We start from the raw sequence: 25,630 nt of genomic DNA on the forward strand, positions 1-25,630 counted from the left end.
TTATCTCTCTCTCCTGATTTCTCAGAAGGTCAGACAACAACCTAGTTTGGATTTGGTGATGTGGAACTTTATCAAAGGTAACTCTATTCTGATTTTTAGTCTGGTCTGTTGGAGCCTAGTGCAGAAACTTAGTCCAAAACGATAGCCCCCTGTAATTTTTATTTAACTACACAGATCCTGCCCTCAGGAGTTGCATCTAGAAATAAAGAGAGCCATTTAATGATTCAAAAATTGATCATTTCTCATACTATATGTAGAAGGCAGAATATTTCATTAGCTAGGAAATCTATAACGTGTCAAACAACTAGAAATAAGCAAAAATTTGCCATAAAACAACAGCTAAATACTGAGTCCTTCTTTTCGGCCAAGTATGGTGAAAGCATTTTTCACATATGATTTCATTGAATTCTTACAACACCCTTTGAGACTTATCTTATGCTTCCTATTTCACAGATGGAAAAAAATCTACCAACACGTTGAAAATGTAGGCAACACTTTCTAAGTTACCCAGGAGTTAAACCAGGGAGTCTGACCCCGAGGGTATACTCTTACCCTCTATGCTGGGGTTAACAAGCAATCTTCAAGTACTGCTGCAAGAAAAAAATAAAACAAAGGACACTTTTTAATTAATCAGTGCTTCCCACTTCATGACCTGGTTTCATAGTTATGTGTGTACACTTTCATAGGAAAACAGCAGATGTTGTGAAACCTGTTACTGATAAGGCTGGGTTCCTATGGGCCCAAGGCACTACCCATTGAATGTGGACTTTGTACCAAATATTTCCTATAGAGAGAAATAAGCTAGAAATTCTCAAGGTGTGAAGCTACTGCCTACCTTGAACCTAGCCTGTCTTCTTGGCCAAACTGAAAGCTCTGCATTGTTTTCTTCTTGTGCAGTACACCTTGTCGGCTTACCTCCTACAGATGGGATCTAGCCAAGAGGAAATTCGTTATATTTTAAAACAGATAAATTGTTCAGATGAGTTACATGCTTGGAACTTAAACCATGACAAAAAAATTCTGTATTAATTATGCATATTTGGGAGTTTGTTTTTAACTTTTAATTAAGGGAAATTTCCATCATATGCAAAAATAGACCACGTAGTATAATCAACCCCCATGTACTCTTCACCCTGCTTCACATACACTTTTTTGTGGATCCATATTGCCTCCTCTGTCTTAACTAAGCCATTGCTGGATGAAAAGAAACCCTAGAGCAGCATTGTTTAATGTGAACCAGATATGTAATTTTACCTTTTCTAGTTGCCACATTTGAAAAGTAAGAAGAAACAAGTGAAATTAACTGTAACAGTACATTTTATTTAACCTAATATATTAAAAATATTATTCCAGTACTATCAACATAAAAATTATTATTGAGATACTTTATATTCTTTCTTATGTAATAAGTCTTTTAAATGCAGTGTACATTTTGCAGTTACAGCATATTACAGTCTGGACGGGCTTAATATTTTAAGGGCTTAGTAGCCATATGTGATATAAGTTAAATATACTAGTTTGTGATTAGTGGCTACCATATTGAACAGAACAGCCCTAAAGGGCCTAGGATAAGAGAGAGAGGACTAAACTCTGATTTTTCTCTTGTCCAAATTCCTATCTAAGGGGCTTGGGGAGTCATGCCCTACAAACCATAAATTCTCATCAGATGGGATTTATTTAACCCTGTATATTGTGACTTACTTTCCAATCTGACTCTGGCATGACAAGGAAGAAAATCAAAATATTTTACCCCAAAACATGTTTCTCTGCCATATCTTGAAATGGCCCTGAAAAGCCATCCCTTATGGGAAAAATCCACATTCTGTAGAGAATCCCCTTTCTCCTTTGTTTTCCTTCTTTGTTTTCCAGATCCAGGAGATAATCAACTGAGAGCCAGGTACCCTTTTAGGTCCAATATGAAACAGTTTACAACCTGCTCTCTCTGTAGTCTGCTAAGTCGGTCTCCACAACCCTTTATCTTAACCTAAGCATTTCTTTTCTATTGATCCCAGGTCTTCAGATAAACTCAACCAACTGTCAACCAGAAAATGTTTCAATTTACCCACAGCCTGGAAGCCCCACCGCTTTGAATTGTCCCAATTTTCCAAACCAAACCAATGTGTTTCTTAAATGTATTCTATTGATGCTCATACTTCCCTAAAATATATAAAACCAGGCTGTACCTCCACCACTTTAGGCACATGTTCTCAGGACCTCCTGAGACCTGTGTCGCAGGCCACAGCCACTCATATTTGGCTCAGAATAAATCTCTTAGAATATTTTACAGAGTTTGACTCTTTTCATCGACAGGAGTAAACAGCCATTTTGCAATTTACCCGAAAATAATGCTACTAAAGGTTTCTGGCAAAAGTTGAAGTACAGTGCATACATACTGGGCTTCTCCATGAAATCTCCAACAAAAGAAGACCAACAACAATAATTAAAAAGTTAGCCAGGAGGCTGAGGCAGGAGAATTGCTTGAACCCGGGAGGTGGAGGTTGCAGTGAGCCGAGATCGCACCAGTGCACTTCGGCATGGACGACAGAGCGAGACTCCGTCTCAAAAAAAAAAAAAAAAAAAAAAAAAAAAAAAAAAAAAAGTTAGACAAGTGCTTCTACAAAAAAAGGAAATAACTATTAATGCAACCTCCAAACCCCAGACTATGATGATATGTGGCTTTCCAGATCTTGAGCAAGGTTATAGTGAGTAGAAAGCATGTTAGCAGTTCCTGAGAGGTTACAATAAGTTGTAAACTCTAGACACAGTGGCTCTAGACACTCAATACCTGGTTCTGCTATTTACAAGCTGTGTGACTTGAGCAAGTTATTCAGTTTCTCTGTGCCTCACGTTCCTCATCTATAAAAATGAGCATCATAAATTCTGGGATAGTTTTCAGGACTGAATGAGAAATACATGTAAAACATGTTAGAACCATGCTTGGCCCATGTTAACCTTTCATAAATGATCACTATTCAAAACAAAAACAAAACAAACCCAACAGCAACAGAATTGTGGGGAGACCCACAGGAAAATGAGAACTGAGGATGAGGAAGGTGGGGCTGATGATACAATTGAATTCATCAGTAATTTTTCTCTGTGCTCTGGATTCTAACTTAACAAAGGTGCTTGGAGACAGGAGTAAGAAGAGAGAAGAAATCAAAACTGGCTTTGCTGGTGCTGACAAGCCCGTTAAGCAGAGTTAAACATAAAATCCCTAGACAAAACATCTCTCATCTAGGACTTTTTTTTTTTTTTTTTTTTTTTTTTGCGACAGTTCACTCTTGTTGCACAGGCCGGAGTACAATGGCACGATCTTGGCTCACTGCAACCTCTGCCTCCTAGGTTCAAGCGATTCTCCTGCCTCAGCCTCCCAAGTGGCTGGGATTACAGACATGAGCCATGACGCCCAGCTAATTTTTGTATTTTTTTTGAGACGGAGTCTCACTCTGTTGCCCACGCTGGAGTGCAGTGGCATGATCTCGGCTCACTGCAAGCTCTGCCTCCTGGGTTCACGCCATTCTCCTGCCTCAGCCTCCCGAGTAGCTGGGACTACAGGCGTCCGCCACCACGCCTGGCTAATTTTTTGCATTTTTAGCAGAGATGGTGTTTCACCGTGTTAGCCAGAATGGTCTTGATCTCCTGACCTTGTGATCCACCTGCCTCGGACTCCCAAAGTGCTAGGATTACAGGCGTGAGCCACCATGCCCAGCCATTTTTTGTATTTTTAGTAGAAACAGGGTTTCACTATGTTGGCCAAGCTGGTCTCAAACTCCTGACCTCAAGCTATCTACCTGCCTTGGCCTCCCAAAGTGCTGGGATTACAGGCGTGAGCCACCGCACCTGGCCTATTATCTAGGAATCTTTATAGTTGTCTACAACAATATCCTACCTGGGCAGCTTGCTCAACTGGAAAGAAATCGTCCCACTAAAAATAAAAAAGACAACATAACTTGGGGAGAGTGTTCTAAGGCAACATTTTCATTCTGAAGTTGTCAGCCACTCCAGCTCAATAAACTAACCCTCTCCAAACTGTTTTTCAACAAAAGAGCAAAAGAACCAGATACAATTGTTTGCATGTAGATAGGAGTTAAACACAGAAAAAAAATGCAATTTAAGTTGTATGCATAGTACAATTTTAAAAAGTGACAGATACAGAAGAATATTTAAGAAAAAGATTTCACTCTCAAAGAATTTAAAAGGAACCCATAAAATCTTTGCCAAAGGGGCTATGAGCGGTGGCTCACACTGTAACCCCAACACCTTGGGCGGCTGAGGCGGGTGGATCACTTGAAGTCAGGAGTTCAAAACCAGCCTGGCCAACATGGTGAAACCCTGTCTCTACTAAAAACACACAAAAAAATTATCTGGGTGTGGTGGCACATGCCTGTAATCTCAGCTACTCAGGAGGCTAAGGCAGGAGAATAGCTTGAACCTGGGAGGTGGAGGTTGCAGTGAGCCGAGATCACGTCCCTGCACTCCAGCCTAGGCAACAGAGCAAGACCCTGTCTCAAAAAAAAAAAAAAAAAGGCTCTTTGCCAAAGAGCTTCAGGAGGAAATATGAGAGATCAGAGAGGAAGATGAAGTAACTGGCTTCAGTAAGGAAAAAAATGATACATAACATTAAAGTTATTTTGGAAATGAAAAATCACAATAGAAGCAGTAAGAAGCATAGATATGCTGAAAAAAGAATCCATGACACGGAAGATAGGGTTAAGAAAACATAGAGGGCAGAGATAAAAGAAAAGATAGTGGTTATCCATAATATGGAAGAACAATATATTAGATTATAATAGAATAATATATAATATAGATAGATATGAGAAAAACAGTACTCAGGAAATATGGCACTGATCAACCCTTTTTGGAAAAGTTACTTGCAAAATCTAGACAATCAAGAGACAGTTCAAGATAAAGAATTCAAGGATGGAAAAGACTTTGCTTTAATGGATTGTTAGTGATTACTGACTCCATTTAAATATCAAGAGGTTACCGGAAAGGGGTCCTGATCCAGAATCCTAAAGGGTTCCCGGATCTCATGAAGAAAGAATTTGGGGTTAGTCCACAGAGTAAAGAGAAAGCAAGTTTACTGGAGAAGTAAAGAAACAAAACAATGGCTATTCCATAGACAGAGCAGCCCTAAGGGCTGCTGGCTGGCTATTTTTATGGTTATCTCCTGATTATATGCCGAACAAGTGGTGGATTATTCACGAGCTTTCCAGGAAAGGGGCAGGCAATTCCCGAAACTGAGGGTCCCTCCCCCTTTCAGACCATATGGGGTAGCTTCTGGACATTGCCATGGCATTTGTAAACTGTCATGGCACTGTTGGGAGTGTCTTTTAGCAGGCAAATGTATTATAATTTATGTATAATGAGCAGTGGGGATGATCAGATGTCGCTTTCATCACCATCTTGGTTTTGGTGGGTTTTGGCCATCTTCTTTACCGCATCCTGTTATCCTGTTGAGATACAGGTTGTTACTACTTGTATCTTGTGACTTCCTGTCTCAACCTGTGACTATGAATGCCTGATCTCGTGGGAATGCAGCCCAGTGGTCTCAGCCTCATTTTACCCAGCCCCTATTCAAGATGGAGTTGCTCTGGTTTGAACTCCCTTGACAAAACTGAGGTAAACCATAGTTTATAATTATAAACTGCAGAGCAGAATGAGTTGCACGGTCAACATTGTCAATGTAAACACAATCAGGTAGTCTAGGACGGCATGCCAGGCCTTTGGGCCAACAGTCACTAACAGTGGGGCTGAAAGGAATGAGGCACATCCCCCATATATCTCCCAACTTCCTGAGCCCAGCACAATCATATTCCTCCATATTTCTTTCAAACTTCAGAAAAACATCACCTGGGAGATCTCCGATAAGGAATGCTAAATGTATAATGTTAACCAATTGTAATGCTGTAACCGAGAGAATTACCTTGTTCCCTGTAACTCTGCATATCCTGTTTACATCGGGCTATAAAGGGCAAGCACTCGCATTGTTCGAGGCCCTCTTGTATGCTGTGGAATGGAGGGACCAAGTTCGAACTTGTAGTAAAGATCCTTGCCGCTTGGCTTTGACTCTGGACTCTGGTGGTCTTCTTTGGGGAACAAACGGTCTGGGCATAACATCGCCTTCACTGGAGCAACCACCAAAGCATGGCTCAACATTGCTCCCCTCTGCAGAGGCAAGCCTGGCTCTCTCTTTCTTCCAGAGATTCTGTGAGCTTCCTTGTTAAAAAGAATTTTTCTGCAGATTCTGTTTTTCTGTGGATACTGTTGTTTGTCATTAAGACTCTGACTGATAAAACACTCAAATGAAATTTAAGAAAGAGGCCAGGCACAGTGGTTCATGCCTGTAAGCCCAGCATTTATGGATGCTGAGGTGAGAGAATTGCTTGAGGCTAGGAGTTTGAGACCAGCCTGGCCAATACAGTGAGATCCCATCTTTAAAAAAAAATTAAGAAAGATGTATGTGGTCAAAGTATTAAGTGTATGGATGCTTATACACAGTTGGTAGGAATGTTGTCCCAACCTTTGAAAGGGCAATTTCTATCAATTAAAATATTAAACATGAATCTTGGTGACCCAGAAATTCTACTTCTAAAGGATATTATCTTACATATTTAAAGTCATTTTAATCTGTTCAACAAGTACGTATTAAACACTGTGCTACAGGCTGGACAACCTGCAATAAGCAAAACAAGCAAAAATTCCTACCTTCATGAGGCTCACATTCTGGATGGAAGAGTGGAGGGCAGACAGACAGTGAGGAAAGTAAAACATAAGAGACAGGATGTTAGAAGATGAGAAGTGCTATTTGGAAGGAGAAAGCCAGGAAGGGATCTAGGAGGTATGAGGCACTTTTTAATTTGAGATCAGTGGTCAGGGAAGACTCATGGAGGTTGGGGATTAAGTAACATCATATTTGAAAGAAGAGAATTCCAAAAAGAAGAAACAGCAAGTGCAAAGGCCCTAAGGCAAAAGCCTACTGACCATATTAGAACAATTGCCAAGGAAATTAGTGTGGCTGGAGAAGAGTGAAGATTGGAGTATGGAAGGAGATGGTTCAGAGAATAATGGCACTGGGGGTAGACGGTGTAGCTTTGTTGGCCATTATAAGGACTTTGGTTTTTAACTTTGAATAAGTGGGAAGCCATTCATTTTTAATGCTATTGTTGTTGAGACAGAGTCTCATTCTGTCACCCAGGCTGGAGTGCAGTGACACACTCATGGCTCACTGCAGCCTCAACCTCCTGGGTTCAAGCAATCCTCCCACCTCAGCTTCCCAAGTAGCTGAGTCTACAGGCATGTACCACTTTACCCAGCTAATTTTTGTATTTTTTGTAGAGACAGGGTTTCGCCATGTTGCTCTTCTTGAACTCCTGGGCTCAAGTGATCCACCCTCCTCAGCCTCCCAAAGTGCTGAGATTACAAGTTTGAGCTACTGAGCCCAGTCACATTGAAAGGCTTTAAGCAGAGAGAAAAGAGAGAAATATTAACATATTAAAATGTGCTGCATTTGCAAATGGGTTGAAGAAGGGCAAGGCGAACACAGAAGGCATTTAGGAGGCTATTCCAGTTATTCAGCCAAGAGATGGATGGTGACTTGGACCCGGGGGGAAAACAGTGGAGTGGGGATAAGTGGCTAGATTACATGAAGAGGCAAAAGTGCAGAGACAAACATGTTCAAGAGATGTTGTTTATAATTGAGATAAGCTAGACATAACCTAAATATCCAATAATAGAAGACAGGTTAAATATATTATGATACATCCATTTTTTTTATTACTTAAAAGCTTCTGTAGTGATTGAAAGCATGGGTTAACTTTTAAATTAAAAAGCCAAGTGAATAATATTAATTTTTAATGTTACTCAACTTCAACAAAAGCATGTTTCTGGAGCATTAAAATATCTTGTTTGGCAATTAAAAATACAAACCTAGAAGCATTGACATTAAAGTTTCTTATTTCAAAAAGAACTATGAGGAGCCAGGCACAGCAGCTCATACCTGAGGCAGGTGGATCACCTGAGGTGAGGAGTTCAAGACCAGCCTGGCCAACATGGCGAAACCCCATCTTTACTAAAAATACAAAAAAATTAGCTGGGCATGGCGGTGGGCACCTGTAATCCCAGCTTATTGGGAGGCTGAGGCAGGAGAATCGCTTGAACCCGGGAAGCAGAGGTTGCAGTGAGCCAAGATCATGCCACTGCACTCCATCCTGGGTGACAAAACGAGACTCCATCTCAAAAAAAACCCAATCAAACCAAACCAAACCAAAACAAAAAAACAAGAGTTATGAGCCAAATAGAAATACGCACCTATACCTCTGAAACTAGCATACCAATAATAATTCATTACTAGACATAACAAAGCATGTACTTCTATTCTTTTCCTTTGAAACATTTTTGATAGAGCAGATATAGTTTAGGAAACGCAGAAACAAGATGCGAGTCAAATAGTGGTTTTTAACGAAACTTTTAGATTGAGTTTGCTGTGATGAAGCATCTAAGATCTGAATAGGCAAAAAGATTTGGCTAAGAGGTGAAACCAGGACATGAATATGAGATTCAGAACCTACAAATAGGTCAGGGAACAATTTGGTGGAGGCTGGAAACTGGTAGATAAGAATTATCTCAATGATTCTTTATTAATCACTTGCCAAATGCCAGGCTTTATTTCTTGTTTCTACAACGTCTAATTTTAGAATACATACCTTAATTCCACAAACTTGCCCATTAGTCATTGGCTAGTATAAACGGAAGGTCTGAAACTTGAGCTTGAGTTGTCTTATGCCGAAACACACCCTTTTCCTGCTATAATGCCCTGTATTAAGTAAGGTTGGCTAGATTGACTTTTAAGTTTGTTAACTGAAAAAAAATCACACAATTTATAAATTTAGAAAAGAAGTAGACTCTTTTTTTTTTTTTTTTTTTTTTTTTTTTAAGGATTACAGCCTTCAAGGTGACCATCGTGCAGGCTGGGAAGCATGCCTCCTGCCAAGACCAGAGACAGGCACTTTGAAGGAGGGATTAGGGTAGGAGCTTTATGCTGAAAGAGTTGGCTACACATACATATTCAACAGGTTACAGGAGGAGCTATGAATATTCATGGTAGTCCCGATGCATGCATACTGAACAAACATACATACAACATATGTTCACTCTGAAGTGGAGACTTAACACTTAAATGTATTACAATTCGGACACACACATCTTTTCAGGATACAAAAAAGAGCACGACTTCTGTAAACCAGCCAGAACCAGTCCATGGTCAATGGTCTTATCAAGAGAAAGTTACTGAAATCAGTCTCTTGTCCAGTCAAAGTTGTGGTTTTATGGCTGATGGGACAGGAGCTAAGGGTCAATTAGCATCTGAGGGAGCTGCAAATTGTTTTAATATTGCTTATCTCAAGGTCAGTGCTTGTTAGCTGCTACAGAAAAAGAAAACCCTTATAATTGTGAACCCCAAAAATCTGAGACAGGTCTCAGTTAATTTAGAAAGCTTACTTTGCCAAGATTGAGGATGCGTGCCCATGACACAGACTCAGGAGGTCCTCACCACATGTGCCCTAGGGGGTCAGAGCACAGTTTGGTTTTATACTAAGGGAGGTGACCACCCCTCATTTTGTCTTATGCCCAATTTCCGCCTCCAAAGAAAGAAGAAGTAAAAACTAAAATGCAGAAATTAAATCCACAGGCAGACAGCTTGGCGCCGTACCCTGGGCCTGGTAGTTAGACTGACCCCTGACCCAGTTGGTTATGTTATCTATAGATTACAGACATTGTATAGAAATGCACTGTGAAAATCCCTATCCTGTTTTGTTTTGATCTAACTACCAGTGCACGCAGCCCCCAGTCACATACCCCCTGCTTGCTCAATTGATCACGACCCTCTCACGCGCACCCCATTAGAGCTGTAAGCCCTTAAAGGGGACAGGGATTGCTCACTCAGGGAGCTGGGCTCTTGAGACAGGAGTCTTGCCGATGTCCCCGGCCAAAATTCCTTTCTTCTTTAACTCGGTGTCTGAGGAGTTTTGTCTGCAGCTGGTCCTGCTACAATACCTTTTAGGAAGACATGAGACGACATCAATCAACACATGCAAGATGAACTTTGGTTCAGTCTGGAAAGGCAGGACAACTTGAAGCAGGGAGGAGGCTTCCTGGTCATAGGTAGAGAATAAACAAATGATTGCATTCTTTTGAGTTTCTGATTAGCCTCTTCCATTTATACTAGCCAATAACTAATGGGTGACTCTGAATAGAATGGGAGGCAGGTTTGCCCTAAGCAGTTCCCAGCTGGACTTTTCCCTTTAGCTTAGTGATCTGGGGGTCCCAAGATATTTTCCTTTCACATAATATAGTTAGAACATAGACCTATGTCCTGTTTATAATTTGGTATCTTATTGCCACAAAGAGTCTATTCTGTCAGCCTTATGATCTCTATTTTAACATTAATGCTGGTCAGTTGTGTCTAAACCATAAAAGAGAGGGGTATAACGAGATGTGGTTGACCTCCCATCTTGTCATGGCCAGGAACTCAGTTTAAGGTTTTTCTGGGGTCCCCTTGGCCAAGAAAGGTTTATTTCAGTCGGTGGGGGGCTTAGGATTTTATTTTTAGTTGACAAGGCTTTTCTTTGGGAAGAATAGTATATCTAGTGGGATTATATTCAGTTCCACAGAACAAACCCTGAACTTAAGTAAGGGGGTTGCTTTTCTCAGGTAGTAAGACATCCGGAGCTAGACAGAGGGTGGGTGTGGCTCCACCTTTATTGTGGGTTGCCCCAGAGTCTAAGACTACTGCTCCACCTCCTGCCTCAGGGTAACCTCACAGCAATCTCAAAGCAGGAAGGAAACATGAGGCTGAGAAAAGGGGTGGTACTTGCAACAGGAAAGCAAAAACCTTCCCAGGACTTGCCAGCTGAAATCCTCCTATAGCTCAATGGCCAGAATTGTGTCATGTGACCATTTCCTCCTACATCTCATTGGCCAGAACCATGTCATGTGATCACCCCTGCGATGACCTCTGCGAAGGTGGGCATCTTAGCTTGGCACATTGCCTCCCTGAACAAAATCTGGGTTCTCTTAGAAGTTAAGAAGGCGAGAATGGATTTGAGGAGGCAGTTAGCAGTGTCCCGTAAACAACTGACGGATCAGGGATGTTGGGAGAGGAGAAGCTGCCTCGGAAGTACTACTGGACTCTGGATTTCTAGGAAAAAATGCATCCACTGTTGATGCATTTTGCTACAAGGAGGCAGGGAAAGATAGTCTTTGTTCCAAGAAGCTCTGGGCTTAGCTCAGTTCTATTACTGTCCCTTAATGGCAGGGATACATTCTGAGAAATGCGTCTTTAGGCAATTTCATTTTGTGAACATGGAGTGTACTTACACAAACTTAGATGGTAGAGCCTACTACACACCTAAGTTGTACGGTATAGCCTATTGCTCCTTGTACAGCCTGTGACTGTACTGAATACTGTAGGCAACTGTACTGAATACTGCAGACAATGGTAAGAATTTATGTCTCTCAACATAGAAAAGGCACAGTAAAAATACAATATAAAAAATTAAAATGCTATACCCGTACAGAGCATCTACTATGAACGGAGCTTGCAGGGCTGGAAGCTGCTGTGGGTGAGTGCATGAAAAGGCCTAGGATATTACTGTCCACTACCACAGACTTCATAAACACTACATTTAGGCTACACTAAATTTATTTTTTAAGTTCTTTCTTCAATAATAAGTGAATCTTGGCTTACTGTAACTTTTTTACTTTGTAAACTTTACATTTTTAAAAACTTTTTGACTCTTTTGTAATAATAACGCCTTAAAACACAAATACGTTGCAGCTGTACAAAAATATTTTCTTCTATTTTTATTCTATAAGCTTATTTTTCCCATTTTGAAAATGTATTTATTTACCTTTTAAACTTTTTTTCTTAAAAACGAAGATGCAGGCCTACACAGGGTCAGGATCATCAAGATATCACTAGGTGATAGGAATTTCTCAGCTCCATTCTAACCTTGTGAGGCCACTGTTGTAGATGTGGTCCATTGTTAACCAGAACGTCATTGCAGCACATGACTTTATTACAGAAGAAGGAAAGAATGGACAGTGGGGAGCAACCAAGGTCTCTGTCTGCCACAGTTCCTCCACCAGCCCCTGAGACAGAGTTCCCCTCAGGAGGAGTCTAGTGTGCGGACCCAAGTACACATCATCTCCAGACAGAAGGACTTCAGGGAAGTTGTTGACATGGGCTTAGGAAATGGTGGGAGAGTGGCAGGCACTTGGGGATGTTGAAAGTATCTGAAGATAAATCCAGCCTCCCAGATCTGCCTGGAGAGAGGCATTGACAGGGCAGCCTGGCTGCTCAGAGCTACCTTATCCCAGCCTTGTCACTAGCAAGATATCTCTCCTTCCTGGGTCTCATTTTCCTCTTCTTTTTTTTTCTTTTTTTTTGAGACAGAATCTCACTCTTGTCGCCCAGACTGGAGTGCAGTGGTGCGATCTCGGCTCACTGCAACCTCCGCCTCCCGGGTTCAAGCAATTCTCTTGCCTCAGCCTCCTGAGTAGCTGGGATTACAGGCACCCGCCACCATGCCTGGCTAATTTTTGTATTTTTAGTAGAGACTGGGTTTTACCATGTTGGCCAGGTTGGCCTTGAACTTCTGACCTCAGGCAATCCGCCCACCTCAGCCTCCCAAAGTGCTGGGATTACAGGTGTGAGCCACCGCGCCCAGCTCTCATTTTCCTCTTCTAGAAAGGAGAGTAATAACTCTACCTTGTAGGGTTGGTGTGAGGCTCGTTTGAAGTGATGTATGTCCAGCTCCTGTTCTATACTATCCACTCCATAGACGATGGTTATTTTTGTTATGAGTATGATTTGGCCCCCATGCCCTCTGCTCTAACTCAACTCCCATCTTCTCCCTGTCAGGTATACTGACCCACTTGCCATTCCCTTATTAGAACATGCACTCTCTGCCTGGCTTTCCACTTCTCACTTCACACACGGTGGAATCTTGGCGGAAGCACCTCACATCCTGGTGAACCTGGTAGTCCCCTGTGATTCAGTTGGCCTCTGCACTTCTCCAGGAAATTCTCTCTGCCACTCCAGGCTGGGTGAAGCTGCTCCTCAGTTTCCCTAGCAACCCACAATTATATCAGGGTTCTTATTGCACCCTTAGGCAATTACTGAGTTCCTTCCAAGGCTAGTCCAGACTCTCAGTGTATAAACCACCCTTGACATAATTAATTCCGTCTTAGAAAAACCCTCCATTTTATATTTCATAGGCACTTTGCTAACAAGGATAAGATGTTTTGCTTAATGAACAGGTTTTAAAAAAGAACACAAACAAGCACACTCATCCACTATCAGTTCTCACCAGAGGACCCTCTGACTGTAAAAGAGCCAAGCCTTCAGCTTATCTGTCTTCACTAACACCGTCTTGCAGTCACTCGTGATAAGAACTCAGAAGTTGCCACCAAAAGCTCTGCCACATCAAAGACTCTTTTTTTTTTTTTTTTTTTTTTTTTTTGAGGCAGAGTCTCGTTCTGTCTCCCAGGCTGGAGTGCAGTGGTGCAATCTCGGCTCACTGCAAGCTCCGCCTCCCGGGTTCATGCCATTCTTCTGCCTCAGCCTCCAGAGTAGCTGGGACTACAGGTGCCTGCCACCTCGCCCAGCTAATTTTTTGTATTTTTAGTAGAGACGGGGTTTCACCGTGTTAGCCAGGATGGTCTTGATCTCCTGACCTCGTGATCCGCCCACCTCGGCCTCCCAAAGTGCTGGGATTACAAGTGTGAGCCACCTCGCCCGGCCCAAAGACTCTTCCTTGCAGACCACCAGGCCCAGACCAGGACTCCCTTTGTCTTCTTCGCTCCCTTCGGATTGGTTCATTAACCCTTTCGCCTATCTCTTTTTTCTCTTGATGTTAAATATTACTTTGTTTGTTGTGGAATGTTTAATCTACAACATTCGTATAGTGATTAAGTATACTAGTATGTATGGTTTGCAATATTTACTGACTTATGGAGTGGCTTGAACCTATGTGCTCTGACTACAGAGTGAGCAGGAAGGACTAAGGAGAATTGCCTCCTTGGGAACTCCATCTAGCTTCTGGATTTCGTGATTGAAATAGCATTAAAAAAAAAAAAAAAAAAAAAAGACTGACATTGTGGAGAGATACAAACGTGTATGGACCTGGTCATCTCTAATCTCGAACTGCTATGACACTCAGAGAGGTTGAGAGGCCCAGAACACTCCCCTCGTTCAAGGCTCTGCATGAAGAGAAGGAAGAAATTATGCAATATTTTATTTATTTATTTTTTCAGATGAAGCCTCTCTCTGTTGCCCGGGCTGGAGTGCAATGGCGTGATCTTGGTTCACTGCAACCTCTGCCTCCTTTGTTCAAGCCATTCTCCTGCCTCAGCCTCACAAGTAGCTGGGACTACAGGCATGTGCCATCATGCCTGGCTAATTTTTGTATTTTTAGTAGAGATGGGGTTTCACCATGTTGGCCAGGCTGGTCTCGAACTCTTGACCTCAAGTGATCCACCCGCCTTAGTCTCCCAAAGTGCTGGGATTACAGGCTTGAGCCACCGAGCCAGCCTAATTGTTCGATATTTTAAATGTTTAAATGACCAGCAAGTCATAGGTGCTCAACAAATATTTGTTGAATGACAACAAATTAGCACTGTTGACACAAAAAGGGCAATGCAATGTATGTGCTATTTAATATTTGCAGATTTTTATTTAAAAATCTGAATTCACAGTACACTGCAGGTGGTTGCTTAGAAGCATACAAGTTTCAAGTTCTGTCACCCTGTGTATACTTTTTTTTTTTTTTTTTTTTTTTTTTTTTTTTTTTTTTGAGACCTCCGGAGTCTGGCTCTTGCTGCCCAGGCTGGAGTGCAATGGTGTGGTCTTAGCTCACCTCAACCTCTGCCTCCCGGGTTCAAGCGATTCTCATGCCCCAGGCTCCCGAATAGCTGGGATTACAGGTGCGTGCCACCACGCCCGGCTGATTTTTGTATTTTTAGTAGAGATGGCGACCAACGTGGACCATGTTGGCCAGGCTGGTCTCGAAATCCTGACTTCAAGTGATCCGCCCATCTTGGCCTTCCAAAGTGCTAGGATTACAGGCATGAGCCATCGCCTGGCCACCCTGTGTATCTGGAGACAACTGCCAAGTCTAAATTTGCAGAGGTAAGGGAAGGAGAAGTTTTGACCCAGTGGCCCCCGCTCGCCCTGCCTGCTGGGGAGATGGGGAGCTCCTAGGACAGGAGCTGGGTCCTCAAGACGTGGCACGAGGAAGGGGGTCGCAGTAAGCCCCCAGCGGCTCCCGCACTGCGCACCCCTGGGGGGTCCCTCTGCCAGCCTCAACCCAGCCCCCTCCTAGCCGGCGGGCGGTGGCAGTCTCCGTGATATCTTTCCGTCCAGCCGGCAGGCGGCGCCCTCCGGCCCCTGTTTGTCGGGCCCGGACGGGGCGTGCGCGCTCAAAGGTTGCTCGGCTCTGTCGCCCGCATTTCCTGGCCTGGAGCCGGCTGAGCCACAGCGGGGTCGCCGCGGGGTCCCGGGGCCGTGCTACCCCGCCCCTCCCGGGAGCGCGCGGGGTGGGGCTGGACCAGGCCAGCGCGCTGGGCCCTCGCCCCTCCCTCGGGCAGTCACCTGGGCACGGGCGCCGCAGGTGCCGGGCACTCAACCTTGCGGAGCCGACAGCCATCGATCCTCGGGTGAGTGCGGGCGCGGGTGGAGGGCGCCCGGCGCTCTCGCCACCGGCGTCCCAGCCGCCGGGCGGCCAACTGTCCCCGCGCCGCTCCCGGCCTCCCTGGCCGGGTGCTCAGCGCGTCTGGGAGGGGAAGGAATTTCCTTTGCAGGAACTCAGGGGTTGGGGGTTCTCTGCTACTTAAGAGATCCAGGAGTGGGGCGCGGACGCCCAAGCCTCCCACCTTCGGGATGGGGATTACAGAGGAGCCTTAGCAACTGAGGTCCGTCGTGGGTTTGAGGGCATGGGGTCCGGGGAATGGGCGTGTCCCACACCCAGAGACTCGCCACCCTCTCTCCAGGGGAGATGCTTTTTGAGCATGACAAACCCAGCAAGGTTACAGAAGTGGGTGTATGCAACTCTTCGCTCTTTCCTGGCGCCCAGAGGTGAATAGTCTCTCACACACACACACACACACACACACACACACACACACGCGCGCGCGCATTTATTGGGGCCGACTTTGCGTCCCCTCCCCTGGCCTTGGGCGTTGGGGACTGCGCCCCCGCCCGCGCGGGCCACTGGGATTAAGCCCCAGGGCCTTGCCCGGCTGTTTGTTTTTCGAGGCAGTTGCGTCCCGGTAGGTTCCTGGATGACCATCCTGGCTGGCTCAAAATTCCCTCTAGATTACCTGCGTCCATCCCCAAGAACCCAGCGGCTGAAACTCCTTTTCTCATCTGCACAGGTGCCCTCGAGGTGGTGGCAGGGCCGCCCCCTGCAGTCCGGAGGCGAACGCACTTACCCGACCTCCGGAGGCAGGTTCAGCTGGGAGGAACCGCTCCGGCTTCGTCCTACACTTGCGCAAATGTCTCCGGTAAGGGGAAGTGTTGCTTAAATCCCAGAGATAACCCCCGTCGAGAAGCATAGCAAGACATATGAACGAGTGTTTAGCTCTCAGTATTGTTATTGCTTCGAGTGAAATGGTTTCGTGTGTACTTTGTGCATTTATATATAAATATAAACATATATGTATACATTTGACAAGCTCTAAGACCGGCACTTACTTGTGATATCTCCAGAACAGAGTTATTATAGTTATTTGGAAATTGTCAGTGGGAATCAGCCTGGCTGGTATGAGAATTACAGGGAGGAGGACCTGTGTGCAATTTCAAAACGATTTAAGAGACATTCGGTGGCAATACAAGGTGCGGACGTTGGTTGGATCCTGATTTGATGAATGTTTTTTAAAATGAAGATGATGGCTGAGTGCGGTGGCTCACACCTGTAATCCCAGCACTTTGGGAGGCCGAGGTGGGTGGATCATCTGAGGTCAGGAGTTCGAGACCAGCCTGGCCAACATGGTGAAACCCTTCTCTACTAAAAATACAAAAATTAGCAGGGTGTGGTGGCACGCGCCTATAATCCCAGCTACTCGGGAAGGCTGAGGTAGGAGAATCACTTCAACGCCGAAGGCAGAGATTGCAGTAAGCCGAGATCGTGCCACTGCACTCCAGCCTGGGAGGCAGAGCGAGACTTCCTCTCAAAATAAATAAATAAATAAATAAGGAGACGATGAAGGAAATTTCTACTGATTATTTGATAGTATCAAGGAAATTATAATAGTTCTGTTTAGTTACTTTTGGTAATGGTATCATGACTAAGGTTTTAAAAATCCCTATAGAGACACACACTGAAGTTGAAATACTACTTTAGGATTTGCTTCAGAATTATTCAGTTTTAGATGCTAGCAGAGAAGTGAGGGGAACAAGATGAGAGGAGATTGTTCATGGATTGTTAATAGTTGAAGCTGGAGAGAACACGTGGACACAGGGAGGGGAACATCATGCGGCGGGGGCGGCCTGTTGGAGGATGGGGGCAAAGGAGAGGGAGAGTATTAGGACAAATACCTAATGCATGTAGGGCTTAAAACCTAGATGACAGGTTGATAGGTGCAGCAAACCCCCATGGCACATGTATATGTGTATACCTATTAACAAACCTGCACGTTCAGCACATGTATCCCAGAACTTAAAGTAAAACAGAAATAAAAATAGTTGAAGCTGGATGATGGTTATGGAAGTCCTTACACTATTTCAGTATTTGTGTGTGTTTGGCATTTTCCTTTAAACAGAACACCACCACCTGTGGAGCTTTTTTGCATAAGGTAGGTTTGGCACTGCAGCTGAGTTTAGATGCGAGGTCTTCCACAGTCCCTCGTTTTTTGTAAATTGGGTGTCAAGGCTGCTTCTCCAGACTCGGTCATAAAAAGTTTTTTTCTCCCTACTGGAGGTGCTGATTTATTTTGCTCAGAAGGCAGAGGGTGTTTGCTGAGTGTGACAAAGCTGAGCGGATCAAGTTGATGCAGGTGGAGGCTAGGTCAGCTTTTTTTTATACAAAGGGCATTAGCAAGCCTGGGGGTTGATTGCCTCCAGTCGGGCGGATTGTATAAAGTGTGTTAGCAGTTTTGCCTAATTGCGCAAATCCCTTCCAAGTTATGCTCATCAAAAAACAGAGTTCAGAGTAGTGAACACACATGTCTGTTTACACTTAGGATTTATGTACACTTCTGGAAGCACTGTATGCATCAATAAAAAGTGTACATGATAAAAACAAAGCACAAAATGAGTGGAGGGCTGCTTGTTGCTGTGTTGTGTTGCCTGTTTCATCGTTACCTTGTTTGCTTTAGGGATCGTGACGTGTAAATATTTAGCAAAGCACTGACTCCTAAAAGTTCTGCATGGCGTTTAACACATTTTTTTCAAGAACCATGCTTGTAGGAGGGTAAGGAAGGAGTAGTAGCTATATCTTCATCAGGCTTGCTCTAAATTTTTTTTCTCCAGATTTAGCCTATAATTCCTACTCATTCTGTCATGCTTGGTCAGTAATTTGGAAAAGCGGTGATTCTGAGAGGGAGCTGTTGAAGTTAATAGAGGGAGGAAGGGGAGGTATATTCCCGAAAGGCAAATCCACATTTTTTAGTAGCTTCAGTATAACTGAATGTAATGCCTTTGGATTTAAGGATAAAACAAGTCAAAGAGATGAGATCCGGGACAGTTAAAAGTTGAAGTGTTCAGTGAATCTCCTCAGCCTAGACCTTGCTCCTGTAGATTCACTAATCTAAAGGATGTAAAGATGTTTTAAGATTCAGTTGAGGAATGCTGAAGCATGTCCTAATTTCACTGCTGTGATGGGAAAATAATGAGACAACCAACAAAAATCCCCTTATAGTAGGGGGAAATACCACAGTGAATTAATCATGGTACTTAAATGAAGTGAAATTGTTTGGTTTGTGCCTCTGTTTTCTTGGTATGAATAAAAGAAGTGTACAATTGTCACGTAACTTCATTTTATACCTCAGTTTCCTCTCTAGTTCCCTAAAAGAGCATGGAAAGAGAAAAGAAACTTGCCAGGCCCTTTAGTGACCAAACTAATGTTTACTCTCCTCTGTAGGAGGGTGGTAGATTTGGACTCTGGAGAGTTGATTGCTAATAGCTATTTTAAGGACTTACCACAAATGTGATACTATTTCGCCCTGATTCTCATTATTAAGGATATAAATGCATTAGAAAAGCAAATTGCTCCCCTGTCGGGCTAGAAATGATAGGAAAGGGTGTTGGCAATCTAGTCAACGGTATTCTTCTAGATTCATAAGCACTTAGCTTTCATGTACAGCACCTCATCCCATCGTGTAAGGCGGAGCAGTGGTGATAGAGGGTAATTTTGGTTTTTAACAGATGGGAACATTGAAATATAAGGAAGTCAGCCTGGGCAACATAGTGAGACCTTTACTCCACAAAATAAAAATAAATAAATAAAAATTAGCCAGGTATGGTGGTACACGCCTGTAGTCCCAGTTACTCAGAAGGCTGAGGTGGGAGGATTGTGTGAGTCTGGGAGGTCGAGGCTGCAGTGAGCCGTGATCACACCACTGTACTCCAGCCTGGGTGACAGAGCAAGATATTGCCTCGAAAAAGAAATCTAAAGAAGATTGCTTTAAATCACTTCTTTAGGGAGATAGGGAAGGAAATTTAACGTTGATCAAGAGTTCATTGGCTAAAAAAAAGAGTTCATGGGCTGGGTGTGGTGGCTCACACCTGTAATCCCAGCTCTTTGGGAGGCTGAGGGGAGGAAGGTTTGCTTGTGGCCAAGAGTTCAAGACCAGCCTGGGCAACATAGTGAGACCCCCATCTCTACAAAAAAATAATAATAATAATAAAAAAATTGGCCAGTGTGGTGGCTGAGGTGGGAGGACGGCTTGAGCCCAGCAGTTCCAGGCTGTAATAAGCTATGTTTGCACCATTGCACGCCAGCCTGGACAACAGGGCAAGACTCTGTCTCTTAAAAAAAAAAAAAAAAAAGAATTCATGGTAGTCTTCACACAGGTTTTTGTTTTTTGTTTTGTTTTGAGACAGAGTTTTTGCTCTGTTGCCCAGGCTGGAGTGCAATGGTGTGATCTCGGCTCACTGCCACCTCCACCTCCTGGGTTCAAGCAATTCTCCTGCATCAGCCTCCCGGGTAGCTGGGATTACAGGTGCCAGCCACCGTGCCTGGCTAATTTTTGTATCGTTAGTAGAGACGGGGTTTCACCATGTTGGCCAGGCTGGTCTCGAAGTCTTGACCTCAGGTGATCCACCCACCTCAGTCTCCCAAAGTGCTGGGATTACAGGTATGAGCCACCATGCCCGGCCCACACATTTTTAATTCTGACAAATGTCTCTAGGTTGGGTATTATCAGTCCATTTTGCAAATGGAAGTTGAGGCTAGAGGTTAATAGTTTTTGCCTGAGGTCTTGTAGCTAGTAAAAGTAGAGCTAAGATGCAAACTCAGCTCCGTCAGATTTGACAGTCTGCATTATTTCTGGCAGTTTCACACTACCTTTAGCAGGAAGCAGAGCAACATGCCCAAGAATTGGGTAGTCTAGGCAAACTGTCTTCTTACCACACCCTACTGTCCTGGTGACAGGCGGGGGGCATGGGTCACATCTGACCAACACATGTTCTGTCGGGCCAGCATAGAGCTTAAAAAAAACACTGAGTCAGTGTTGAAAATTGGGAAATTTCAAATATTCTGCCCTAACGATTCCCAAAGGCAATACTAGAGCAGCTGCCTCTTTAAGGAAGTGTAGTACATACCAGTCCCCTCAGCCCCCAGCAATCCCTAAAGTAGTCCCCAGCCCTGAGATTGCACTTTTTTTTTTTTTATGGTAAGAAATCTTTCTATGTGTGTGTTTCTACCCCAAATGGAATAACAAAATATAGGTTGAGAGGCTCTTGTTGCAAAAAAAAATGGTAAAGACACTTTGGGAGGCTGAGGTGTGGGGATCACCTGATGTCGGGAGTTCGAGACCAGCCTAACCAACATGGAGAAACCCCATCTCTACTAAAAATACGAAATTAGCCTGGCGTGGTGGCGTATGCCACTTGGGAGGCTGAGGCTGGAGAATCACTTGAACTCAGGGAGCGGAGGTTGCAGTGAGCCGAGATTGCGCCATTGCACTCCAGCCTGGGGAACAAGAGCGAAACTCCATCTCAAAAAAAGAAAAGAAAAGAAAAGAAAAATGGGAAAGATCATACTCCTTTGAGGAAATGAGAGTCTTGTATTTAGTTCCAGTGCTTCTCTGTCAGACGAATACAAGTTGTGTTGTCATTTTTCTCCCATGCTGTCTATTTTTCTCACAAGGAACTTGTTTGCTACCCCTTGTGGTTTGACAAGAATGGAGTAGGTGTGGGCAGGCCTCAGTAGGGAAAAGGAATGGCTCCAAACTCCCACACCATTGGGTCTTTGTGAGTAGGCAGGTGGGTGCCCTGCCAGGATAGGGCACAAAAAAGCCCTTTAACCCTTCCCCTTTAAACAGCCTGACTCTGGGACCCATGTGGATCCTGAGGTTGTGTGTCAGCTCTCTGTAGCTGCTTTGAACTGGACCCCAGCCACTCTGAGGGGTTCCTAGGACTTGCAAAGGGCCTCCTCCCCCATCCTTCTCTGCCCACACTCTCCTGCTGATGACAAGTCCACTTCTACACGCTGCTTAGACACAGCACCCCCAGAAGGCTCTACAGGGATGAGGAGCTGAGGCGCCCGCATAGTGCAGCCTTCAAGGGGTTTCTGTGGCAGAAGTCCAAGGGTGGCTTAATTTCCTTGCCTTCAGACTTTCGGTTAAGGGTCATGGGGCAAACATTCTCGCCTCTGTGAATAGCTGGAGTTTCACGACCGTTGAAGTTTCTCTTTAGGTCTTTGTTTCCTTCCCGTGAGTTCTGCATTTTCTTCCCCTGTGTGTGTGCTGTGGAGAACGAAAAGAGGAAATGGCATAAAAGTGAACCTTGTTGGGTGGCTTTGAGGAAATCTGAGGTGCTGTTATGGGCCTTTGTCACTAGAGTTGTCAGTCTAGGTGTGTGTGTAAACGGATATAGAATAAACAAAGTCTCCAAGTGGAACAACTTGTTTTGGCCAAAAGAAGTGAGTTCAGACCGGGCGTGGTGGCTCACACCTGTAATCTCAGCACTTTGGGAGGCTGAGGTGGGTGGATCATGAGGTCAGGAAATGTAGACCATCCTGGCTAACACAGTGAAACCCTGTCTCTACTAAAAATACAAAAAAAAAAAAAAAAAAATTAGCCAGGCGTGTTGGCGCTCACCTGTAGTCCCAGCTACTTGGGAGGCTGAAGCAGAAGAATTGCTTGAACGGGGAGGCGGAGGTTGCAGTGAGCTGAGATCATGCCACTGCACTCCAGCCTGGGCGACAGAGCGAGATTCTGTCTCAAAAAAAAAAAAAAAAAGAGAGAGAAAGAAAAAAAAAGTGAGTTCAGAGGCCCACAAGTTTTATGAATGCCGAACCCGCTGCTTGAGGGGATCCTTTCTGGATAACTCTGGAATCAGGTTTGTGGGTGTGTGTTCCCTCAGGTGATGATGAACCCCCGTGTCAAGGAAGAGTGGGGTAATTGGTTATTAGCCAGAGCCAACAGGGAGAGGCCGAGCAGTCTGAGTATGGACTCAGCCAGATCCCTGGGTTTCATTTCTGGTTCTTCCACCACCTGTGTGACCTCATTTTTTAAAACCTCTTTGTCCCTCAGTTTCCCCTGTGTAAGCTAGGAGTAATAACAGTACCTATGTCCTAGAGCTGCGAGGATTCACTGGCACGTCAAGTGCTTGTAGCAGTGCCTGGCATGGAGCAGGATGGACTGTGAGTTAGCTATTATTGTTGTTGTTGTTGTTAGAGCCCTGCTTCCTTTACTTTCAGTTTTACTGGGGAGAATTTCCCCCACATAATGTTAGAAGAAAAACCACAGGGAAGAAATGCATCTGAGCTCTGACCTCTGTTCGTGGAGTGAGCCATGGGCTGCTCATCTGGGTTGCCACGTGGCCATAGGGAAATGTTCTCCATGACAAATGCTAACAGGGTGTTTGGTGCAGCAGCAGCTTTGGAATTGGTGAGAACTGGGCCACAGCTTGTGGCTTTGAACCAAGGCTTTGGCTTTGTTGTTCGGGGATTAAAATCTCCTTTTTTAATCTGTGACTGACTGTGGAAAGGAGTTGGAATCCCCTAGCATTCGCGTGGATACAAACTCCACTCCCTTACGAGAGAGCGGACTGGTGTTAGCTGCGACACAGGAGTCCCAGCCTCAGCTGTGCCACTGCCTGGCAGGGGTTTAAGGCTAGGTCTTCTAGGCAGCCAGTGCCTCTTCTGTCACCTGGGAATAAGCATATCTAATAGGAATGTTGTGAGGGGCTAACAACATTTTATGAAAGCCTGACAGAGACACAGTGAAGTACAATGCCTGACTTGCACCTTAGTAGTAAAATCATAGAACAGATACATTGAGAGGCTTACTCTTTAACTTGGAAAAGTAATATAGATGCTGTTAACTAGTGTTTATTTAATATTTTGTAGTTCTTAAAAGGACCATCTGGTTTGATCTTTAAACTAGCAATGCAGGTTTCTGTTTGTTTACATTTGTTTCTATTGCCTTTTGGCTGCCTGTCAGGAGAGGTACAGAAGTGAACCCAGGTTCAGGCCAGAAATGAGAACATGGAAGGACCTTCATTTTACTTTATCAGAGAGGTAACATGAGTTCTGATTCTTTATGCCCATAAGTAATTCTGAGGAGGGAGCACTTTAGAGATTGATAGCTAAGGTGTTCCTGGGAAGCTGAAGGCATCCATGGTGTCCACGGAAGCTGAATGGAGGGCCAGTGATTCCCCTCCAAGCAGCAGGGCAGAGGTCCCCCCCGTTGATAGCCCTTGCCCAGTCCCCTCCAGCAGGGACAGGTGGGAAGAAGACAGGCAGTAGGCTTTGGATTCTCCCTCCTGCCCCAGGTGCAGACCCAAAGCTTCAGAGTCCATTCTACCTTCACCTAACCCTTCGTCCTTCTCCTGCGCTCCAGCCGGGTGTTCTGGTGAGAAGTCTATACCCACCACACCCTCACCGCATCCTCAGTGGATGGGCCCCAAGCCTGCACTCTCCTGCTCAACCCCTGCGAGGTTTTCTCTTCTTCCCATGTCCTCTGCGGCTTTCCACTGCTGCCCTTGCCTCCTGATCCTGCCTGCCTTCAACTTTACTGTATTCTGAAAGGTTTAAAGGGAGGAGTCTTTTATGACCCGCAATCCAAGGATCTGAAGGCATTGACATTTGGGTATATTTCCTTTCTATTATGTTTTACTTTGGTTTTTTAGAAATTTAAAAAATTTTAACATTTTATAAACAATTCATTTTATGTTAGAATTTTAACATAGTTGCCATACTATGATTACAATTTATCATTATGATGATATCAAAAAGATACCTGCATGCATATGTTTATCATAGCACAATTCACAATTGCAAAGATATGGAATCAGCCTAAGTGTCCATCAACCAATGAGTGGATAAAGAAAATGTGATATATATATACACACATCACATATATACACACACACACCATGGAATACTAGTCGGCTATAAAAAGAACAAAATAATGTCTTTTGCAGCAACTTGGATGGAACTGAAGACCATTATTCTTTTTTTTTTTTTTTTGAGATGGAGTCTTGCTCAGTCACCCAGGCTGGAATGCAGTGGCCCAATGTCGGCTCACTGTAACCTCCACCTCCCAAGCGATTCTCCTGCCTCAGCCTCGCGAGTAACTGGGATTGCAGGCACCCGCCATCATGTCCAGATAATTTTTGTAGAGCAGGGTTTCACCATGTTGGCCAGGCTGGTCTCGAACTCCTGACTTCAGGTGATCCATCCGCCTCGGCCTCCCAAAGTACTGGGATTACAGGCGTGAGCTACCACGCCCATGAAGGCCATTATTCTAAGTGAAGTAACTCAGGAATCAAAAACGAAATGCCGTATGTTCTCACTTATAAGTAAGTGGAAGCTAAGCTATGGGTACACAGAGGCATACAGAGTGATATAATGGACTATGGAGACTCAGAAGGGGAGGATGGGAAGGGGATGAGGGATGAAAAACAACCTATTAGGTACAATGTACACTATCTGGGTGATGAGCACTCTAAAATCCTAGACTTTACCACTATACAGTTCATCTATGTAACAAACCCACTTGTACACCTAAAGCTATTAAAATTTTTTTTAAATAAAAAATATCATTGTATTCCCCTATGTCTTTATAAATATTTTTAATGACTGCATGCTGTTTTAGTCTTTTTTAGCCATTCTCTTAAAATATTAGAGAACTAAGTCGTTGCTCATTTTTTGATGTTGTACATCATTCCAATTTGAATGCACATAAACCTTGGAGCCCATTTCACATTATTTGAGATGGATTCCTGTAAAAATAATTACCGAGTCAAAGGTTTTCAACGTGGAAAGTTTTCTTTCTTACCATGAAAGCAACAAATTTGTATTGTGGAAGATACAAATTTGTAAAAAGTAAACATGTACCTCTATTGTCACCAACCAGTTGCTGTTCGTGTCATCGGGTTCTACCCCTCCAGGATACGTGT

The 25,630-nt window shown here is 44.1% G+C and overlaps 1 protein-coding gene and 1 long non-coding RNA gene across 7 annotated transcripts in view; one reads left to right on the forward strand and one right to left on the reverse strand.

The window, feature by feature from the left end:
- Positions 1 to 109: 109 nt before the first annotated feature.
- Positions 110 to 10,134, reverse strand: LOC126947530 (uncharacterized). The gene is made up of 4 exons (XR_007723117.1): positions 9,943 to 10,134; positions 2,394 to 2,558; positions 836 to 931; positions 110 to 590 (listed from the first exon to the last, which is right to left on the reverse strand). It is a non-coding gene; the product is annotated as an uncharacterized LOC126947530 (long non-coding RNA).
- A 5,390-nt stretch (positions 10,135 to 15,524) lies between these two features.
- GPR160 (G protein-coupled receptor 160) overlaps positions 15,525 to 25,630 on the forward strand; it is a 305,594-nt gene continuing 295,488 nt past the window's right edge. For 2 of the 6 annotated variants that reach the window (XM_050778271.1, XM_050778274.1), the window contains exons 1-2: positions 15,619 to 15,720; positions 16,438 to 16,566. Coding sequence is in view for 2 of the 6 variants with exons in the window: in XM_050778276.1 (XP_050634233.1) it covers positions 16,011 to 16,138; positions 16,438 to 16,566 (257 nt within the window). In the remaining 4 variants the exon portion in view is untranslated. Of the gene's footprint in view, positions 15,721 to 15,882; positions 16,139 to 16,437; positions 16,567 to 25,630 lie in introns of those variants that run through there. The other 4 variants (XM_050778272.1, XM_050778276.1, XM_050778275.1 and 1 more) reach the window with 4 other exon arrangements.

Source organism: Macaca thibetana, chromosome 2, assembly GCF_024542745.1.
Source record: "Macaca thibetana thibetana isolate TM-01 chromosome 2, ASM2454274v1, whole genome shotgun sequence".
Classification (NCBI taxonomy): domain Eukaryota; kingdom Metazoa; phylum Chordata; class Mammalia; order Primates; family Cercopithecidae; genus Macaca; species Macaca thibetana.